The sequence below is a fragment of the Arachis hypogaea genome, chromosome 8 (assembly GCF_003086295.3).
Source record: "Arachis hypogaea cultivar Tifrunner chromosome 8, arahy.Tifrunner.gnm2.J5K5, whole genome shotgun sequence".
Lineage (NCBI taxonomy): Eukaryota > Viridiplantae > Streptophyta > Magnoliopsida > Fabales > Fabaceae > Arachis > Arachis hypogaea.
Genome location: NC_092043.1, coordinates 27,253,250 through 27,273,001, shown reverse-complemented (window position 1 = coordinate 27,273,001; position 19,752 = coordinate 27,253,250). Strand labels below are relative to the sequence as shown.

The 19,752-nt window shown below is 32.6% G+C and overlaps 4 protein-coding genes across 4 annotated transcripts; 3 read left to right on the top strand and 1 right to left on the bottom strand.

Annotated features, from left to right (window-relative positions):
* Window positions 1–2,643: 2,643 nt before the first annotated feature.
* Window positions 2,644–5,955, top strand: LOC112706692 (scarecrow-like protein 34). The gene is made up of 2 exons (XM_029288430.2): window positions 2,644–3,101; window positions 3,251–5,955. The coding sequence occupies exon 2, from the start codon at window positions 3,290–3,292 to the stop codon at window positions 5,765–5,767; it is 2,478 nt and encodes an 825-aa protein (XP_029144263.1). The 5' UTR covers window positions 2,644–3,101; window positions 3,251–3,289; the 3' UTR covers window positions 5,768–5,955.
* Window positions 5,956–10,095: 4,140 nt separating this feature from the next.
* LOC114924316 (scarecrow-like protein 14) lies at window positions 10,096–12,495 on the top strand. The gene has a single exon (XM_029288429.2). It carries the CDS (start codon window positions 10,478–10,480, stop codon window positions 12,323–12,325), a length of 1,848 nt encoding a protein of 615 aa, XP_029144262.1. The 5' UTR covers window positions 10,096–10,477; the 3' UTR covers window positions 12,326–12,495.
* Window positions 12,496–14,681: 2,186 nt separating this feature from the next.
* Window positions 14,682–17,158, top strand: LOC114924315 (scarecrow-like protein 14). Its single transcript, XM_029288427.2, has 2 exons — window positions 14,682–14,937; window positions 15,108–17,158. Exon 2 carries the CDS (start codon window positions 15,117–15,119, stop codon window positions 17,034–17,036), a length of 1,920 nt encoding a protein of 639 aa, XP_029144260.1. The 5' UTR covers window positions 14,682–14,937; window positions 15,108–15,116; the 3' UTR covers window positions 17,037–17,158.
* A 102-nt stretch (window positions 17,159–17,260) lies between these two features.
* LOC112706691 (uncharacterized) lies at window positions 17,261–19,642 on the bottom strand. Its single transcript, XM_025758114.3, has 5 exons — window positions 19,437–19,642; window positions 19,165–19,256; window positions 18,158–18,239; window positions 17,972–18,057; window positions 17,261–17,767 (listed from the first exon to the last, which is right to left on the bottom strand). The coding sequence occupies exons 1-5, from the start codon at window positions 19,476–19,478 to the stop codon at window positions 17,539–17,541; spliced, it is 531 nt and encodes a 176-aa protein (XP_025613899.1). The 5' UTR covers window positions 19,479–19,642; the 3' UTR covers window positions 17,261–17,538.
* Between the last annotated feature and the right edge of the window lie 110 nt (window positions 19,643–19,752).

Here is a 19,752-nt window from a genome sequence, read left to right as displayed (position 1 = left end):
TAATAACCAAGGTATATGTTATCATGAAGTATTAATTTTATATCCAATTCTATCATATAAAAAGAATACGAGAGAAATGTAGTACATAAATCTCTTTTTGTTAAAAAATATCTTTTATTATATAATGTCGTATAAAAAATATATATTTTTGTTATTTTAAATATTTAAACACAAAATTTTTAATTAGAATATTTGATATTTACTATTTTAACTAACTTTATTATTATTATTATTATTATTATTATTTAATGAGCACAATAGTGTCTATTAATATATATACAAATTTCATAATAATTGTGGTTCTAAACAAATAAGAAAATTATATGTAAAATGTTATTTTAAATTAGTTGAATTTAAACTAAATAATTAATCAAACTATAATATTTTATTTCAAAATGGTATTATTCTATCTTATGTGACAACCTATCCGTCCATCTATCTATTTGTTTTTATTATATAAATATGATACCAAATTATTATGAAATAAGCTTATGTTATATAGTTACTTCCTATAAAAATTATTATTTATATTTATGAATAAAATATATTTTCTATCTCTGAAATTGATCAAAAATTTAAAATTATTTTTAAATTTTATTTTATTTTAATTTTATTCTAAAAAATTTTTATTTTCATAAATTATATTTCTAATAATTAAATTTTAAAAATTTAAGACTAATCCAATAATAATAAATGATAAATATGTTTGATTTATTTGTATTAAAAGTTATTGTTGTGAAGTTTTTTTTTTGAATTGATCATATTTTTTTAAAAAAATTAGTAGTTAGAAGTAAATTTAATGTAAATAAAAATTTTTTAAGACAAAATTAAAATAAAATAAAACTTAAAAATATTTTAAATTTTTTTATAAATTTTAAAAATAAAAAATATATTTTATCCTATATTTATTAATGACTAAGAACCTGTTTGTATGTTAAATAAGTTAAGAAAACAAATATCATAAGATATATTTTTATTTTATTTTATTTTATTTTATTTATTTATTTATTTTTTTTTGGTGCGCAAGTATATCATTAGCTTGTTAAGGACACGTAGCTCCCTAATAAATATTTTAATTTGAGGGATATGAGAGGTAACTCTTAAGAACAATTATTATAAAGATAGACAAATAGGATACCATTTTCCAAATTAATTTTAACAATAAAAAATAATTTTGACAAAAAATAATATTTATAGATAGAATAACACATTGTATATAGATAATCAAAATTTTTTGTTAATTTTATCAAAACTTAAGAGTTCAAATTTTGGATATAGAATTGTTTAAAAAAATAAAAAAAAATTGTAGCTACTATAAAATTAGTAAATAAAAAAAATGATTACACAATAATAGTCACATTAGAATGTCAAATTTATTAAAAATTTTGAGTTTCTAATAATAAATTAATATTTTTAGAGAATATCAATTAAATTAAGAATTTATACTTGATATAAGTGATTATAATTAGTTTCAAAATTTTAATGACCACAGTAAAATAATGAAAAGATAAAATATTAAAATTTTATCTACTCAATTTTTTAATTTTTGACAATAAATTGACAATTCAGATATAACATAGTTGCAGATTTACAATGATAATTAATTTCAGAATTTTGAAGACAATAATAAAATAACAGCAATAGCATCACAACAAAAAAATATCAGAATCTTTGAAGTATCAGAATCTCATCTATTTAGTTTCTGAAATTTCTGACAATAAATGAATGTTCTCAGTCAATACCAGTTAAATTAAGAATTCAGAGTTGACATAAATGTAGGTGATGATTAACTCTAAAATTTCAAAGACAACAATGAAATAACAGCAGCAAGATGATAAAAAAAAACAAAATTTTAGAATCTTATCTATAATTTCATCCTCTTAGCTTTTGAATTTCTGACAATAAATTCATATTTTTAAAGAGTACCAATCCAATTGAGAATTCAGATCACATGATCACATAAATATAGATAATGATTAGTTTCAGAATTTTTACGGATACAACAAAATAACAAAAAACCAAAAAATCAAAATCTTATCTATAATTTTATCCGTTTACTCTCTGAACATTTGACAGTAAATTCAGTTTCTTTAAAGAATACCAATCAAATTGAGAATTTAACTTAATATAAATACAGATAATATTAATTCTTGAATTTTAAAGATAATATTTAAGATAACATTTATGATAACAACAATAAAATGACAAAAAAAAACCAAAATTTCGTCTACGTAATTTTTAAAATTCTGATAACAAATTAATATTCTCGAAGAGTACCAATTAAATTGAAATTTTGGATCTAATATAAATCTAAAAGATTATTAATTCCTCAATTTTAAAGATAATATTTAAGATAACAACAACAAAATAACAAAAAAAAAAAATCAAAATCTCATCTACTTAATTTCTGAACTTTTGATAATAAATTAATATTGTCAAATAGTACCAATCAAAATAAGAATTTAGATGTGACATAAATACAGATTATAATTAGCTCTATAATTTAAAAAAAATAACAAAATAATAAATAAACAAAGCATCAAAATCTCACCCATAATCCATCAACCTTATATCAAAAGATAGAAGAAACAAAAACTTATGATTTTAGAATGATAAAAGTCAGCTTTCATGTCATACTTATTTAGGAAAACCAACAATGTTAAATCACACTCTTTCTCTTATATATTACTCACATTAATAACATTACAAGTGAAATGAGTCATTTAAGATTATTTCTTTCCAAACGAATAAATGTAGAAGTAGAAGTTAATTGTGTTTTTATGAATATGGAGGATAAGAATTGAATTGAAAAAAGCAAATGGCATGTGACAACAATTGTTTGACCAAATAATTTTCACTTGTTGATTCAAATGGGAAGGAAGATTCTTAGGAATAAAAAATCCAAATAGAGAAAATACTACTTTAATAGTCACCTCAGCCTCCAACACCAAACCATGCAATTGCTACTCAAACATTACTCAACATTGTTTGTGACCTTTCATCTCTCTCTTTCTCTCTATCTCTCTCTTTGGACTTTTATCAAATACTTACCTTGCAACCTGCAACCTGTAGCTGGCAACGAACTCCTCTTCGAATTCATGGTCAGTTTTTTTTCTTTCTCATTAATATACCATTTTCTATGTTGCTCCGCTCTTTCTGTTTTTACCATAGCTCTTCTGTTGCTTGCTCTCACTATTTTTTTTGCATGGAAACTGCCTCCACTTTTTTCCCTTTTGGTTTGACTTAACAGAGAAACTTTCGGTGTTGCTGAGTGTTTCTGTTTTCTGCCATGGATCCAAACCGCGTTAGGAACACCGATTACATAAACGCCTACGGATTCGGCGACGATGGTGGTGCTTTGCTTTCAGATTTCAATGATTGGGATCTACACCGACAATATAATCACCCTTTCGATTTAACTCCAAGTAATGCTTTTGATCGGTTTGACGCCGACACATTTGGCTTGCATGCACATGCGGTTTCGAATTCCGGAAGCTCGGAGCCGTTTGTTCCACCCTCTTCCGCGAGCCGTGTGGAAAAATCCATGCCGGGTTCAGCTTTTGGGGCTGTGGCTTCTATGCCGGATCCTTCCGTGGAAGACACGGACTTTTCTGAAACGGTGAGGTACATAAGCCAGATTTTGTTGGAAGAGAATTTTGAGGATAAGCCTTGCATGTGCTATAATCCTCTTAGCCTGCAAGATACTGAGAAATCGTTCTATGATGCCCTCAATCAAGAATTTCCCCTTTCCCCTAATGAGCACCCTCTTGATATTCATCAGAATCTGGAGAGTCCTGATGGTGTTAGTGCTGGAAGCTTCCCCACTGGTTCTTCTGGAGGTTGCAGCAATAGCAACAGCAGTAGCACTAGCAATAGCAGTAGTGAGAACCATTTAAGTTCTCATGACTTCAAGACCCTTTCTCCAGATACTCCTGTTTCCGGTGATAGTTCTTTGCAGTTTGATTCACATTCGCATTTGATTTCGCATGTGCCTTCTCAGCTTCACCTTCCTCAACATGCTTTGACTAGTATTGGTGATGGGGTGTTTGATTTGGATCCTTCTGCAACGAAGCTCTTGGCTCAGAATATCTTTAGTAATGCTGACTCTATCTTGCAGTTCAAAAGAGGGTTGGAGGAAGCCAGTAAATTTCTTCCCCCTGGGCCAAGGCTTTCCATTGGCCTGGAGAGCAGTAGCATGCATGCAGAAGAGTCAAAGAGAAGGGTGGAGAAGGCTGCAGTGCCAGTGATGGTGGAGAATGATGCTAAGGAGAGATCAAACAGAGTTGTTGCTGGGCCATATCACATAGTTCCAGCAACAACAAAAGCTGCAAAAAATACAGCAGCGAGGAGTCTGGATGGGGTGAAGAGTAGGAAGCATCATGCTCGCCAGGGCGATGATGGTGAAGAAGAAAGATGCAACAAGCAATCTGCGGTTAGTGTTGAGGAGGAAAGTGAAATATCTGAAATGTTTGACAAGGTGCTGCTTAGTGTTGAAAATGTCCCACTGTCTGCTGAACAGCAGGATGGATTGGTTGTGGATACACAACTAATTGAACAACCACATTCATCCGAGGGAGGGAGGAGTCGATCCAAGAAAAAAGGCAGGAAGAAAGAAACTGTGGATTTGAGAACTCTTTTGGTTCTGTGTGCCCAAGCTGTGTCTGCCAATGACCAAAGGACTGCTAATGAACTACTAAAGCAGATCAGACAGCATTCCTTGCCCTTTGGCGATGCATATCAGAGGCTGGCTCGTTACTTTGCCGATGGCCTGGAGGCACGCATGGCTGGCACTGGCCCTGGAATTCATATATTCTATGCCTCTCTCAGCTACAAGAAGTTCAGTGCTGCTGATTTTCTCAAGGCCTACCAAGTTTTTATATCTGCTTGCCCTTTCAAGAAATTTGCACATTTCTTTTCAAATAAGATGATTTTGAACATAGCTGAGAAGGCAGAAACCCTTCATATTGTTGATTTCGGTATCCTGTATGGTTTCCAGTGGCCAATACTTATCAAATTTATAGCCAAGAGAGATGGAGGGCCTCCCAAGCTGCGGATCACAGGAATTGAGTATCCCCAAGCTGGATTTCGTCCCACAGAAAGAATTGAGGAGACTGGACGTCGTCTAGCTAAATATTGCAAGCGTTTCAATGTTCCCTTTGAGTACAAAGCCATAGCATCAAGACACTGGGAGACCATTCAGATTGAAGACCTTAACATCAAGGACAATGAGGTAGTTGCTGTGAACTGTCTGGTAAGGTTCAAGAATTTACTCGAGGAGACGGTTGAAGTGAACAGTCCTAGAAATGCAGTTTTGAATTTAATCAGGAGGATAAACCCAGCTATTTTTGCTCAGACAGTCGTAAATGGTTCTTATAATGCCCCTTTCTTCCTCACACGCTTTCGGGAAGCACTGTTCCATTATTCTGCAATTTACGATATGTTTGATACTCTCATACCCCGAAACAATTCATGGAGGTCGATGCTTGAGAGAGAGTTTTTGGGTCGGGAGATCATGAATGTTGTAGCATGTGAAGGTCTAGAAAGGGTTGAGAGGCCTGAAACATACAAGCAGTGGCAGGCTAGGAATTCAAGAGCTGGTTTTAGGCAGCTACCACTGGATAAGGCTTTAATGGCCAAATTTAGGAGCAAGTTAAAGGAATGGTACCAACACCACAAAGATTTTGTTTTTGATGAAGACAACAACTGGATGCTTCAAGGTTGGAAGGGCCGGATTTTGTATGCTTCCTCTTGTTGGGTGCCAGCATGAGAATTATTCTTGTTTCAGAAACTCATGCTGGATTAGACGTATGATTCTATGAATCACTCCTAGTTCTTCCCCGTGTTTTGTTTTGTTCAGTAGTTATTTGATTTATGTGATGTAATAATGATCGTAAGAAGCTTATTATGTTCTTCTATGGTTTTAAGTTCTGATATAACTATGCTTTACTTGCTTAATCCTCAAGTGTTGTGATGAATATTCTTTCAAACGTTTCCACTGGTTCTTCTACCGGATACTTGTAGTGGACCTTCCCAGAATTGGACGAGATCCTACACTGCGAAGGAGGGAGTGTTAGTATAGGAATAGCTCTTAGCATGTTTGCTTGTATGTAGCAATCAAAATGCTCTTCAGGATTCTTTTTAACTCCCTAACCAACTTGTATTATAGTCATTTCTCATTTCGTATGTTACAAATAAATTGGTGAAATGTTTTTTGTAGGATATATCTTGTTTTGTGATGTAAGCTACCTATGAGTTGTAAAGTTGTAATTAACTTGAAATGGATTATGGAAGATTTTCTGTTCTGAAATTTCATTTTAGTGCAACTTCTATGAAATTTCATTTTAGTGCAACTTCTATGAATATTTCTCATTTATGCGCAGTTTCTCAATGTCTGGTAATCGGTTCCTCTAGAAGAGAAGAAATATCTATCTATTTGACTATTTGTTTACAATATGAACTAAAATATTGATCGGATGCAATCATACAAATGGATATCAGGATTTAATGCTTTTGCTGGGAATATCGACATTCTAGAAGCAGAATCTTCTGGAATAAAAGTTGGTCTGATGAAGGGATATGATCATGCTATTTGCTAGCCTGATTTTGCTACTTTTGTCTGTATTTCAGTGGATAATATAGTTGTTGTAGCATTACTTGCTACTTGGATTGGATCATACATGAATAGTTGAGTCCACTAGACCTTATATGTCATTGATGTTATTGAAAAGTTTGAGATAAATATTTTTTGATATTCTCCAAGAGCAAGATTCCCTTCACCCTTTGCCGAAAGGCAAAAAATTGATGCACTTTCCTGTTCTGTAGTGATGAACTGATGATCTCTCCTAGAGAGTTCGTCATTCTTTCTATATTAAATTTAACCTTTCATGTTTTGTTTTGTTTTGTTTTGCCTTGCTTTCTTAGCGGATTGGTTTGGCAATGTTTCGAATACTTCCATTGAGTTGTTCTTTGTAGTGTGTAGTGTAGGACACAGTTGTCCATGGAGCACCCTTTTAAAGACAAACAGTCAAATATCATGAAAATAATAATAATAATAATAAAAATAAGAACATTTTTGTGGTTAGAATATCCATCAGATTATTTTCTCTTATGACTATGAATGAATAATATTTTTTCCTTTGCTGAATAAATTAATATTAGTTTTTTGTTATGACTCAGATAATATGCATTGGCTACTACTGGAGGCATGAGTAGTTTGACGCTCAACTAATCAATTAATATTTAATTAACTGAGTGCATTTGGTGCAATCCATATATATGATTGTTTATTGCAAAAGCCGCCATGCTCTACATCCAGTGATTTATGGCTTTGAAAAGTTTTACTTGTCATTTCATACAAGTTACAATCAGATATGTGCTTGAATTTGGTATTCACAAAATTCACTTTGGATTCATAAATTTTTTAAATTATTTATTTTTATGGATATTATTCAATATATTTGGGGTCAAGGTTGTACTTTTGGTCCTGTATAATTTGAATCACATGTTTATTTAGCTCTCATCATCCGTGTATGAAGACAGTGACCATTACTAATTCACCAGGAATGACTGATTATTATAATTAATTATATCATTATTACAGTAATGATCATCATACAAACCTAAAGTCCAGTAGCAGATATTTACATATCTGAATTTCACTTGATACCATTAATTTTAACTGGTTATTATTCTAGCCAATTTTTTGACGACAATTATTGGAATCCAAAATCAATTATTAGAGACCTTCAACCTTATTTCCAAAAGTTAATAAAAAGAAAGTGGTTTGTAGCAATACCTCCTAGTCTAAAACGTGCTTAATTATTTAATTTAACAAATTAAATTTTCTTTGTTTGGATTGGCTTGGCTCCCACACTTTATTAGTATGTTACTTTCTTTTGCCAAATGATTTACATAATTGATATTTCCACTGAAATATTTTTAATAGTGTAGGTCATTTTGATCTCATAGGGGCATGAATCTGATTTTTTTAGGACAAACATTACTGTTAACTTTTAGATAGATGAATAAATATAAATATAAATAATTTTAATACATGGGAGAAATGTATAATTGAGTGGAGCTATTAGAATAAAACTGATTTATTATTACTCATAATTGAATAAAACTTTAATGTGTAAAAGTTAAAACTACATCCGAATAAATAACATGCATGTGAACATCCAGAAGCGACCTCCAAGTATGATTGATTGGTCACTATAGTAGCCGCCATGCATCTTTTTGTCAAACAGTCAAACTTGATTTAGTCATTTTTGTCATCTTATGATTTTTATTTTTTGTTTAAGTTTAAATAAATACATAAATTTAATTATAATTTTATTTTATATATTTTTTATAATTTTTTAATTAAAAAAATATATAACATAATTTTTTTTAATTTTTTGTACTCTTTATGTACTTTTTTAATTTTATTAGTGTGACTAAATATACATACATAGTTGTATACAATATTTGAAACTTCATGCTATAAATTTATTGTAATATATGTATTGAACACATCTAATTAGTTTGAGTTAAACAAAATCTCAAATTATTGCTTGCATCTATCCTACGAAATTTGAATATAGTATATGTAGAAAGTAATGAAAATAAACACTTCAAAACTAGATTTGTTATTATTCAATAAAATTTATACAAAATTCTTGATTGAAGAAACTAATTTCTTAATTAAAGGCTATTAATCAATCACATCAAGACTTAATTTGTTTTTAACTAAAACTTTGAATTTCTAACTAGGCTGAATTTGTGTCTTCAGTCAAAAAGAGTATTACTAAGGATGAATCAAAATAAATAAACATAAACTTACGTATATATAGTGTTTACAGTTATTTAATTATATTTATTATTTTAAATAATTATTTATATAATTAATATAAAAATAATTATTTTTATTAATATAGTATTGTGATTAAATATATTTTTAAAATTAGTTATTATAAAAAATATATTAAAACTAATTCAATTTATAATATCAAAAGTAGTGAAAAAAAAAAAACAAGACAAAGTCAATACCAAATATTATTTTCAGGACAATGTATCTGGATCTATCTTGTCTTGCCAATTTATTATCACCCATAATATGGTTGAAGTTTCAATTTTCGGGGAGATAGAAAAAGCCTCCTTTGAAATTTCACTTTTTTCTATGCTATGATGCAATGTTGGCAATGTTATTTATTTATTCAGTATTTTATTTATATATATATATATATATATATATATATATATTTTTTTTTTTTTTTCTTTTGACCAAGATAATGATAACAATTCAATGACTCTATTAGACTATTACATTGTGGAATCATAGGACCCAAGAAAACAAAATTCATTGGTGGTCCGGTACATTCACATTAAACTCGAATAACTTAGTGATCAAGGTTTCACCTCCATTTGCCACGTGTATACTTTTTACTACATTCACGGTATGGAGACGGGAAATCACATTGCACTTATCTCCCGTGTAACAAGACAATGACTTCTGTTTTGTTTAGTTGTTTATTTATTTTCGAATAAACTAAAAATTCAAAGTAAATTTAGTCATACTTATCTTATTGGCGAAGATTTATGTACATTTATTTTGTAGATAATTAAAAATTATTATATAATTTAATGTATATAAATAAATTATTAAATTTTTAATTATTAATTTTATATAAAAATAATTATATATAATTTTTATTTATTTTATTAAAGTTAAACTTATTTTAAAATTTTTAATCACTTATTTTCTTATAAAAACATGTGTTTAATATTTATAAATTTTTTGTTACATTATTTGTGAAAAAATTGATTATAAATTTATAATTGATTTAATTATTTTGATAGTTAATGATTTTATTATAAAATATAAAGTAAATTATTTCATAATTAAACTTTTAGATTTAGGAATATTTTTGTATTTTTTGTTTTTACTAAATGCATTAGTCTTCCTTCCAAATCTTGACATTGACTACTACTAACTTTAGTTGTTATAACATTAAATAATTGTACTAGTAAAATATCTAATAAAAATTACACTAAAATATAAAAGGACAAGAAGAGGTGATGGCTATAGCACAGCTTCTTTGATTGTTCCTCACTACAGAAATGGCTTAACTATATATATATATATATATATATATATATATTTACATTTATATTATTCTATAAAAAAGGGCTTGACCCAAAAAATAGCCTTATACCATAGCCGAATATAGGTTACTCTTCAACTTACACAAGTGTTTCATAGATACTGAACAATACTACTGTGTTCTATAGGATTTATCTCCTGTTATCATTGTCAGGTTCTAATGATGATATATAAATCATTGATTAATATCCAAAAATTAAGTTAAAAGGGTTAGCTATTTTGATTTTTGAACCTTTCTTGTTACATATAGATTATATCTTTGTTTAGCCTTAGATTCAATATGCTTTCTACCAATCCTTAGCTAGAAATTTCCCTGGTCATCTGCAACCAACAATGAATGGTTTTCATTCATCATCTTCATCTTCTTCCGGAACCATCTCAAGTGGAGATTCCACTGAGTCTATTAAATATTCCAACAACATCCTCAGATACATAAGTGACATCCTCATGGATGAGGAAGATGACTTGGAGAACAAACCCTGTATGTTGCAACAGTGTTTGAGGCTCCAAGCTGCTGAAAAATCATTCTCTGAGGTGCTTGGAAATTCATCAAATTCTCCACCATCTCAAGGCTGTGATGAAAGCAACCAAGATGGTGATTACTGTCGCAGCACAAGCTTCGAAAGCTATAGCAGCTTTAACACTGATAATAGCTCTTATGAGTTTGATTGGGTCAATCTTGTTGGCGAGTATGAATCGTCTTTGCTACAAGCCTCTCTTCTTGGTGGATCTTACGGAACTCACTACCAGAACATGGTTCCATTGATCAACAATGAAGAGGGATCTAGTCCTGGAACAAGGGAAAAGAGAAGCTATCAGGTTGATGATGACGCTTCATATGAACAAGGCCGAAGAGGAAACAAGATCTCAGCTACTGTTTTCTCCGACGAGTCAGAGCCACCAGAGATTCTTGATGAAGTGCTGCGTATCCGGTTTGGAAGAAGTAAAAAATATTGTTGTGTTGAGCCCTTATCGAAAAATGACATGCTGAAGATGCAGAATGTTGGATCCAATTCGAAGACAGCACGTTCAAAGAACAGAAACAGCAACACAGATGCAACTGTGGATTTATGGACTTTGCTAACTCAATGTGCACAAGCAGTGGCAGACTATGATAAGAGGAATGCATATGATACACTCAAGAGGATTAGGCAGCATTCTTCACCGTCCGGCGATGGACTCCAGCGTATGGCGCATTACTTCGCCATTGGCCTCGAGACACGGTTGAATGCCGGAACACCGTCATATCCTCCCCTTGATATGGCATCTGCTGCAGATATGTTGAAAGCTTACAAACTCTACGTTACAGCTTCGCCTTTGCAGTGGATGACAAATAAATTGGCAACCCAAACAATCAAGAACCTGGTTCAGAATGAAAGCCGCGTTCACATTATTGACTTTGGAATTTGCTATGGTTTCCAGTGGCCCTGCCTTATCAAGTATCTGTCAGAGAGAAACGGGGCTATAAAGCTTCGTATAACCGGAATTGATCTTCCTCAGCCGGGTTTCCGGCCGACGGAAAGGGTCGAGGAGACCGGAAGACGGTTGGAGACTTTGTGTAAGAGGTACAAGGTGCCTTTCGAATACAACTGCATTGCACAGAAATGGGAAACAATCAGGCTTGAGGATCTTAAAATAGACAGGAATGAAGTGACAGTGGTTAACTGCTTTTACAGGCTGAAAAACCTGCCGGATGAAACTGTGTTAGTAAACAGTCCAAGAGATGCAGTGTTGAAGCTGATCAGGAACATTAATCCAAACATCTTCCTGCATGGGGTAGTCAATGGCTCTTATAGTGCACCGTTTTTCCCGACTCGGTTCAGGGAGGCTCTCTTCCACTTCTCATCGCAGTTTAATATGTTTGAAGCTAATTGCCCCCGCGAAGATGCAGAAAGGATGATACTTGAGAAAGGGATGATTGGAAGGGATGCTATCAATGTGATAGCTTGTGAGGGAGCAGAGAGAGTTGAAAGGCCAGAGAGCTACAAGCAATGGCAGATTAGGAACAAGAGAGCAGGCTTCAAGCAAATTCGGGTGGATCAGGAATTGGTGAATGAAATCAAGGGAATGGTGAAGAATGAGTATCATAGAGATTTTGTGGTTGACCAGGATGGCAACTGGGTTTTGCATGGCTGGAAAGGTCGTATTTTTCATGCTCTCTCTGTTTGGGTTCCTGCATAAGCAGAAAGCAGTTAGTAACATAGTTTGGTAATGAGATTCTATACTTTGTTTTTATTTTCTTTTCTTCCTCTATGACGGTTGTATAATATAAGATAAATATTGATGTTTACATCCCTTCTTACTTGTATTAACATAGCAATCAATCAATCATATTCCCTTTATTTGTTTTAGACTTGGCTCAATTTTTTGGATATGAAAATTCTGCGTGTGTTTTGCATGGTTATGGAAGTGAGTGGTGCTAGATATAAATGTAGGGACAGTTTTTTTTAAACTATGAAGTAAAGAAAATGGATTGTCCTGATTTTTTTATTAAAAAAATTAAAGGAGAAAAAATCAGAGGGTTCTATTTGTACTTTTATTTTTTTTTGAAAACAAAAATTGGATGGTCCGATTTTAATATTAATTTTTTTTAATTATCTAAAACACAAATCGAAATCGTACGGTCCGATTTGTATACTGCAAATTTTTTTAATTTTTTAAACACAAATCAGAGGGTTCGATTTACTCTTAACACCACAACAACTATGTAAAACATCCATATACTCCATAATGCGTCCTACCCACTTTTCCTTCTATATCTAAATTAAAAAGTGTGTTTGCTTTTTCTATTGTCTTGTCATTAACACCTTCTAACCTTTTGGTGTAAAATTGTTTTCTCTTAAACAATGCAAACAAAATCAAGTTTAACTTCACACACCTAGTATAATTGGGATTTTTTCTATTTTTATTTTTTTTTAACCAAAGACAAAGTGAGATGAGGAAATTTAATTTGAATATGGAAGCAAATGAATGAAGTGCTGGACTCGCGTACGGGGAGGAGGGGTGTTTCACCTCGTTGTGGGATCAGAGGAAGCAGAATTCGGACTCTCCAAGTTGTGTCCCTTAAAATGTAAAAAAAAAAAAAATCCAAAACAAGAAAAACGAAGGGTCCGAATTCCACGTTTCAGATTTTAAATTCCATCAGCTGCAAATCGGACCATGCGATTTGTGAAGCAAAATTTTATCACCAAAGAACTCGCATGGTCCGAGTTGTGTACTCTGAGTTTTTTCAATTTTTAACACAAATCGGATCCTCCGATTTGTGTACTCTGAATTTTTTTCAACTTTTAAATACAAATCGGAGGGTCCATAATTTTAAAAAACACCAAAAATTATCATGTTAAAGTATATCACTCATTTTACTTCCATATCAAAATTTTTTAGCCGTGAGATGACATATATGATATATCAAACATGAAAATCATAGATGTATAATTTTCTGACCCTTGTTTAGGAAAAAAATAAAAATAAATTAAAAAAGACTTTGAAATTTAGACAAATAAACCCACCTAAAAGACTCATTTTCACTTTGATTTCTAGAAATATTAAGCTGATTGTTGAATTTTAGCTTCTTCCTCATTTAATTTCTATAGAGCCAATGCTTGATTGCTTGGTCATTAAAGCATTATCACAACAAAGAGCAAAATATTCAGAATAACGAAAAAGCTTTGAAATTATTGATCTTCACGCATATTTAGCATATGTATGATTTCTCTAAAGTTGATAATTCCAGATTAAAAAAAATTAGATACCAGATCTGAACGAAAACTTTTGGCATGTGCATGATTTTATCTAAAGTTAAGGGTTGGTATCTTATCACGAATAGTAACATATGTTTAAATTTGTAGGGCTAAAAGCCTTACCACACAAATTGTTATTGGAAGAATGGTAGAGGGTTATCAAAATTTATTATTTTTTGTTATTAGTATATTTAAAAGTATAAAATAAAGTATATTGTTAGATTATTCGACTAAAATAAAGTATATTATCAGATTACTCACTAAAAAAACTAGATTGAAAGAATTGAGTTAACTAAGTAATTGCAAAAAATAAGACTATATATTTTTATTGCATTGCTACTTTGCTAGTAAAAAAAAAAAATTATAATAACATTTTGATTAAATTATTTTATTGATGGATTACTTTATTTAAAAATATATATAAAAAATTAATATATTATTATAAATATTCAAAATATATAATAATTAATTTTTTGTGTTTATAAATATTTTTGTAATTTTTTTATCAAATAAATTAATCTTCCTTTTGAGCTTTGACCGTGCCTACCACTAACTCATCCTCTATAATTGATTGTTAATATAGCAGTAATGCTTAGGAGTCATAATTTAATTTTTAATTATCTTTTTAATACTTAAATGAGTAAGAATATAAATATATATTATTTTTTAAAATTATAAAAAAGACAAAAAATTAAAACTTTTCTATTTAAAAATTAAGAAGATAATTAAGATGAGTTATGATTTTTAATGATGTTTTTTAAAATAATTGTACCATTAGAATATGAAAATGGCAAGTGGGGGTGGTGGCTATGGCACAGCTTCTATGAAGGTTCCTCACCACAGAAACCGCTTAGTTTCATGTGTATTTATATTATGCTATAAGAAGGGACTTCACCTCAAAAACTAAGCATAGACCATATCTGAAAAGCAGCTGATTACTCCTCACTTAGAATTCATAGATACTGAATAATACTACTTTGTTCTATAGGGTTTATCTCCTGTTATCATCATCTTCTAATGATATATCATTGATCATTATCCAAAAATTAAGAGGTCAGCTATTTAGATTTCTGAATCTTTCTTTTTCCTTGGTAGATCTGTTCTTAAGAAACAACCTTGTTACAGAATAGATTCTCTCTTTGTTTAGCCTTCAATTCAATATGCTTTCTACCAACCCACATCTAGAAAATTTCTCTGGTCATATCTCACTGTTTTCTAATCAGGAACCAATAATGAATGGTTTTCACTATGAGGGTTCATCATATTCACCTGGAACCAGCTCAAGTGAAGATTCTGCTGAGTATAATAAATATTCCAACCCCATCCTCAGATACATAAGTGACATCCTCATGGAGGAGGAAGATGACTTGGAGAACAAACCCTGTATGTTGCAGCAGTGTTTGAAGCTCCAAGCTGCTGAAAAATCATTCTCTGAAGTGCTTGGAAATTCATCAAATTCTATACCCTCTCAAGGCTGTGATGAAAACAACCGAGATGGTGATTATGGTCGGACCACCAGCTTCGAGAGCTATAGCAGCTGCACCACTGATAATAACTCTTATGAGTCTGATTGGGTCAATCTTGTTGGTGAATATGAATCTTCTTTGCTACAAGCCCCTGATAATGACTCTTATGAGTCAGATTGGCTCAATCTTCTTGACTCCCCAAATGATGGATCTTCTGAAATTCACTACCAGAACATGGTGCTACTGACAAACAATGGAGAGGGATCTCGATCTGGAACAACAGGAACAAGGGAAAAGAGAAGTATTCAGGTTGATGATGATACTTCTTATGAACAAGGTCGAAGAGGAAGCAAGATCTCAGCTGTTTTCTCTGATGAGTCAGAGCCACCAGAGATTCTTGATGAAGTGCTGCGTGTTCAGATTGGAAGAAGTCAATGTTTATCTGGTGTTGAACCCTTACCAGAGAATGAGATATCGAAGAGGCAGAATGTTGACTCAGTTGGATCCAGTGGAAAGACGGCAAGATCAAAGAAAGGAAGCAGCAGAAATAGCAACACAGGTGCAACTGTGGATTTATGGAGTCTGCTAACTCGGTGTGCACAAGCAGTGGCAAACTATGATCAGAGGAATGCATATGATACACTCAAGCAGATTAGGCAACATTCTTCACCAGCTGGGGATGGAATGCAGCGTATGGCGCATTACTTCGCCATTGGCCTTGAGACACGGTTGAATGCCGGAACACCTTCATATCTTCCCCTTGATATGGCATCTGCTGCTGATATGTTGAAAGCTCACAAACTATATGTGACAGCTTCTCCTTTGCAGAGGATGACAAATACATTTGCAACCCAAACAATCATGAACCTAGTACAGAATGAAAGCTGTGTTCACATTATTGACTTTGGAATTTGCTATGGTTTCCAGTGGCCCTGCCTTATCAAGCGTCTGTCACAGAGAAATGTGCCTATAAAGCTTCGTATAACCGGAATTGATCTTCCTCAGCCGGGATTCCGGCCGGCAGAAAGGCTCGAGGAGACTGGTAGACGCCTGGAGAATTACTGTAAGAGGCACAATGTGCCTTTCGAATACAACTGCATTGCACAGAAATGGGAAACAATCAGGCTTGAGGATCTTAAAATAGACAGGAATGAAGTGACAGTGGTTAACTGCTTTTACAGGCTGAAAAACCTGCCGGATGAAACTGTGTTAGTAAACAGTCCAAGAGATGCAGTGTTGAAGCTGATCAGGAGCATTAATCCAAACATCTTCCTGCATGGGGTAGTCAATGGCTCCTATAGCGCGCCGTTTTTCCTGACACGGTTCAGGGAGGCACTCTTCCACTTCTCGTCACAATTTGATATATTTGAGGCTAATGTCCCCCGCGAAGATGCAGAAAGGATGATACTTGAGAAAGGGTTGATTGGAAGGGATGCTATCAATGTGATAGCTTGTGAGGGAGCAGAGAGAGTTGAAAGGCCGGAGAGCTACAAGCAATGGCAGATTAGGAACAAGAGAGCAGGCTTCAAGCAAATTCGGGTGGATCAGGAATTGGTGAATGAAATCAAGGGAATGGTGAAGAAAGAGTATCATAGAGATTTTGTGGTTGACCAGGATGGCAAGTGGGTTTTGCAGGGCTGGAAAGGCCGTATTCTTCATGCTCTCTCTGCTTGGGTTCCTGCTTAAGCACTTAGTAACTTAGTCTTGTAATGAGATTTTACATTAGGCCGGTTGAAACAATACCATAAAAGTTCTGTTGTAATATTTTCTTCCTCTATGATTGTAAATATCTAGATATTGATGTTCAATTCTCTTCTTACTGATATTAACCTGGGAATCACATTCCCATTGTTATTTTAGTTATGAAGCACAACAAACTTGCTTTATTACTGATCACCACAGAAGCAAAATGACTTAAAGTAGAACACACAATATTATTAATGATCAACTGTAACACATATTATAATAATATAAAGATAAGGTAAACGTAAAATACATGGACTTCTGGCCTAAAATCATGGTAAATCATGAACCTCAACTATAAATTCAGATGAAGAGGTCAAAAAAGCAGATTAGTTGAATTACAAATACATTGATGTATCTAAAAATACAAAACGTACAAACACAACTAAAGCACGTCACGGAACCAAAACTAACATCTTGTAAGCAATCCACATGTCCAGTGAACTCATCTTTTTTGTTTGGCTTTTGACGATCGAAGGACATTCCAGTCCAGCTTATCTACATTTGGTTTTCTAAAAGTGCCCAAACTATTTTTTGGAGTAGATTGATTATCAACATCATCATCATTCTTGGGTGATTTGTTTGGATATTGTTCTTCACAATTAACTTCAGCCTGTTTCCTTTTCCCATTGCCATTAACACGTTCCGAACCTTCTGTTGTAGAGTTGTTTTCTCTGAACCAATGAATCAAATTTAAGTTCACACAGTTAGTAAAAATTTCGGCCTTTTCTATTTTTATTATTTTCATTTAACCAGAGAAAGTGAGGATGACATATAGGAGACATGAAAATCATACATGTATAATTTTCTGATCCTTGTTTGGGAAAAAAAGGGAAATAAATTAAAAAAAACTTGGAAGTTTAGACAAATAAACCCACCTAAAAGACTCATTTCCACTTTGATTTCTAGAAATATTAGTTTCAGCAGCTGGCTGCTGAAGTTTAGCTTCTTCCTCATTTAATTTCTACAGAGGCATTGCTTTGTCATTAAAACATGATCACAAGAAAGAGCACAATATTGAGAACACGGAAAAAGCTTTGAAACTATTGATCATTCACACTCACATCAACAGAAGGATTAAAACTTTGAAATGACATACGACCTCTTGCTGCCCCTGGATGGGGATCACCTTCCATTATGACCACACTGAATAGGAAAATAAAACAGCAATGAAAATGATAGTTCCAGGTTAAAGGCAAATTATATATCAGATCTCAATGAAAAATTTTAGCATATGCATGACTTCATCTAAAGTTGTATCACGTAAGATATAATAACATGTCCAAATTTGTAGGGATAAAACCACCCAACAGTAGATACCCATATTCGTCAGACCAAAAGTAATTACTGCCAACCATCTTAGAACCTAGAAACAATAGTTATTCTCCAAAGCTTAATTATCAATATTAGAAGAACACCGCTGATTTAGTAAGCAGCAATCAAGAAAAACCAATGCCATTACAATTCACAAGTTACTACGAGGATTCTGACTGTTCATTGTTCAGTAGATGCAACTCAATGTTAAATAAGAGTTAAGACCACATAATTGCAATTAGGAGGTTTTCTCCTTTGAAACATGGGGAGTTTAATTCATTATACACCAATCACTAAAGTAAAAGGCTCAATTCATTCAAGAATCAGGAGTTTCTAGGAAGTGGGCAGTGGAATGAAAATTCAGTAGGTACACACTGTCTTCTGTGTCATAGAACACAAATCAAATTATTGTACAGAGCTGCACAATTTTTTTACTTCACCAAGAATTTTCATATTTTTGTGTGGTTTCATCATAACAATTCCAGAATAGTCCAAAGGCTTGATGCTGATGTTTGTCTTCACTCTTCACTCTTCACTCATCATCAAGCACATTGAAAATAATGAAATAAAATGGGGAAAACATGGCGCATAGATAACTCTAAGATGCATACAACTTTGAAATTTCAAAAACAATAGCTAATCTGTAATCACTAATCATAAAACAATGAGCTGAGAATTCAATAATTCAGTAAAAAATTGTTGAGCTGACAAATAAGCTACATTAATCAAATATGAGAGAAGAAAACGAAAAAAATACCATCTTCGAGTAACGGTGGTAGTTGCAGCGAGATCAGGTTGGAGTTCCTCTTTCTTCGTTTTCTCTTCTCTCAGCGCCGCCCTCTGCATGAACTGCACAATATCCAAACAAAAACAACCAATAACACCGTTACCTCCCCCTCCATTAATCAAAACAATAAATTGTCGTTAAAAGAAGCAGCAGCAGCTAAGATTTCAGCTCAAAATTGGAATCTGGAAAACAAAGGGGGCAAAAAAACAAGAGGGCGTTTGCATGTTGATGTTCATTTTTACCTTCAAGTTCCTCAAAGTGCTAGAAAGCTCTCGCTTCGCCATAATTATAAACTTGCAGCTTCAAAGTCTCAGTCTTTCAAATTCTCTCTTCGGCTTCTCCACAAAAAATCAACAGAATGAAAGAACGAACCTTAACCTAGCTAACAAAATTATTAATTACTGGAAACTGATTATCTGTTCATTTATCTTTTTTTAGACATAATTGGGCCGAAAATAATAAATGTGGGCTTGATCCAATCCAGCCCAGGTTTGGGCCCAAAAAAGGGAGAGAGGTTATCTTGTTATGGAAGCCGAAGATTTTTTTAATTTTCACTGA

Excerpts from the sequence above, each read along its gene's own strand:
- LOC112706692 (XM_029288430.2), top strand. The coding sequence starts at position 3,290 with ATGGATCCAAACCGCGTTAGGAACACCGATTACATAAACGCCTACGGA.
- LOC114924315 (XM_029288427.2), top strand. The coding sequence starts at position 15,117 with ATGAATGGTTTTCACTATGAGGGTTCATCATATTCACCTGGAACCAGC.
- LOC112706691 (XM_025758114.3), bottom strand. The coding sequence starts at position 19,478 with ATGGCGAAGCGAGAGCTTTCTAGCACTTTGAGGAACTTGAAG. Across the intron at positions 19,257-19,436 it reads GCACTTTGAGGAACTTGAAG|TTCATGCAGAGGGCGGCGCT; the intron begins GTAAAAATGAAC and ends GATATTGTGCAG. Across the intron at positions 18,240-19,164 it reads ACCACCGTTACTCGAAGATG|TGTGGTCATAATGGAAGGTG; the intron begins GTATTTTTTTCG and ends TTTCCTATTCAG.
- LOC114924316 (XM_029288429.2), top strand. The coding sequence starts at position 10,478 with ATGAATGGTTTTCATTCATCATCTTCATCTTCTTCCGGAACCATCTCA.